Source organism: Phaethon lepturus, unplaced genomic scaffold (genome assembly GCF_000687285.1).
Source record: "Phaethon lepturus isolate BGI_N335 unplaced genomic scaffold, ASM68728v1 scaffold28911, whole genome shotgun sequence".
Taxonomy (NCBI): domain Eukaryota; kingdom Metazoa; phylum Chordata; class Aves; order Phaethontiformes; family Phaethontidae; genus Phaethon; species Phaethon lepturus.
The window spans coordinates 7,548-9,634 of NW_010517420.1; the positions used below are offsets into that span (position 1 = coordinate 7,548).

Consider the following 2,087-nt stretch of genomic DNA (forward strand, 5'->3'; position numbering starts at 1 on the left):
TGCTGAGGAGCACAAGGAGCTGGACAGAGAGACCATGAGAATTCCTGGGGCTGCAGTGGATCAGAGCTGATGCACAGTGTTTGAGGGATGTGTTTTTGAGGAATGCAGCTTACACGATGCACAGCTCTGGTGAGATCCAGCTGGAGCGCTGTGTCTGGTTCTGGATGCTTTCAGGAGGGGTGAGGAGCGGTTGGAGGGAGTCCAGAGAGGAGCAGGGAGAGGTGCAGAATTTAAGCTACATTTAGAAAACCTAATCTGTGGGAAGATTGAAGAATTGGGATTGTTTATTCTATGGACTCCGGAGGAGAGATGTGGGTATACCTCTGTTTGACACATCTGGCAAAAAGAGGGGGCATAGCTTTTGTTCTGTGTCCTACCCACCAAAGGCAGAGAAGTGAAACTGCAGCAGGGGAGAGGTAGGTCTGATATGAGGAAGGGAGGTCTGACATGGGGCTGCTCAGACAGGGAACGTGCATCACCAGCAGCTGTGATCCAGCTGGCGGCTGCTCTGGTAGTTCCCAGCACTCCCTGGCGCGGTAAGGACTTTTATCCTCTCGTTTTTGACAGGAAGATGGTGGTGTTTGGGTGCCCCTGGGGTTTGCAGCTGGTTGGTTGTGCTTAGCAGCATGCAGGGACGCAGGGGGAGAGGTTCTGCGCCATGGTCTCCAAGCCTGTGCAGCCATGGTGGGGTGGGAGCCCTGCTCTGCCTCCCAGCTCCTTACCTGACGCTGATTTTTACTCTGCAGCATCCTGGCTGAGCTGAAGCTGCGTGACCCCAGCTTCCCTGACGTCTCCTACGGAGTGCTAATCCACAAGGTGATCATTGGCTCCCCAGCCCATCAGTAAGTGCTGCCCTGTGCCTTGAGGGGTGGCATGAGAGAGCAACTATGCAGGATGGGATGTATTTAGCTCTGACTCTTTTGCTCCAGAGCAGCAGGGCTTGGGCCCCGCAGCTGTCAGTCTGCAGCAGGAACCAACTGGTGACCCTTGCCCAGGCTTGGTGTCCCGTTGGCCCAGGTACCTGTGTGGCTGGAGGGACGACTGGACTGGTGCGGCGGCCCAAGCCTCCTGTAGCGCCTGGCTCTCCTTCCTTCTGGGAAGACAAAACTGAGTGTCTACTTCGCCTACTGTGCACTTCTCTCGTCCTTCTCCCCACAGGGCAGGGTTGAAGGCAGGTGACGTCGTGCTGGAGATCAACGGGCAGGCATCGCGCCGCGCGGAGGATGTATACGAGGCAGTACGGACGCAGCAGAGCCTGACCTTGCTGGTGCGGCGTGGTTACGACACTTTGCTGGTGAGCGTTGTCCCCGAGGTCACGGAGTAGCGGTGCTGTCGTGCAGCCCACTGTGGGCGCTGGCTGGCAGTGCTGGCTGAGAGCCGAGGACGCAGGACTGAGCTATGTCTGTGCGCCAGTCAGGGAGAGACTGAGAGCTTGTGAGGGACTGGAAGGGGCCAGGCAGGGGGGCCTGGCCTGGTGCTTGGGTGGACTCGTGGTGCAACCGTTCCCCCCTACTCAAATAAAGCACTTTTCTAGGGACCCCCCAGTGCCCTGTGGCCTCCTTCCCGTGGCAGTTGCATAGGGGAGGCTGGGCTGTGTGGGACCCTGCCCCTCCTATCAGTCCTCACTCGAGTCCTTCCAGCTGGGGGGGAGCACATGGGCTGTGCCTCCAGGGACCTTCTCGCTATTAGAGGTGTCCTGCTACCTACTCAGTACACACACAGGCTAGGATCCCATTCTTCTCCATCCGTAACATGCAGGCACCCGTCGAGCCATGGCTCGTGAGACCACGTCCTCTGCGCTGAGAGCAGCCCTGGAGCTGCTCTGGGGCTGGCTTTGCTGGGGCGGCTTTCCCAGCCTCCCTGGAGTGCCAGCTGAGCTGGTCCCTGGCAGAGCTCGCTGCGGTGGCTGTGCCCACGAGGCCAGAGGGAGGTGGCAGATGTCTGTCTGGCCCCACCAGATTGCTTCCACTGCGCGCACTGGAAATGCTCTAAGCTCTGCATCCACATTGCGCACATGAAGCAGCTTTTCGGGCCATAGTGAAAGGGGTGTCAATGCTGCACTCTGAGGTGGCTGGGGTGGCATCTCA

At 58.7% G+C, this 2,087-nt stretch overlaps 1 protein-coding gene across 1 annotated transcript in view; it reads left to right on the top strand.

The window, feature by feature from the left end:
* The window catches only part of HTRA2 (HtrA serine peptidase 2), an 8,019-nt gene extending 6,484 nt beyond the window's left edge, over window positions 1-1,535 (top strand). The window contains exons 7-8 of the mRNA XM_010296401.1: window positions 747-842; window positions 1,159-1,535. Coding sequence (XP_010294703.1) covers window positions 747-842; window positions 1,159-1,324 — 262 coding nt within the window. The 3' untranslated portion in view covers window positions 1,325-1,535. The remainder of the gene's footprint in view (window positions 1-746; window positions 843-1,158) is intronic.
* Window positions 1,536-2,087: the final 552 nt, after the last annotated feature.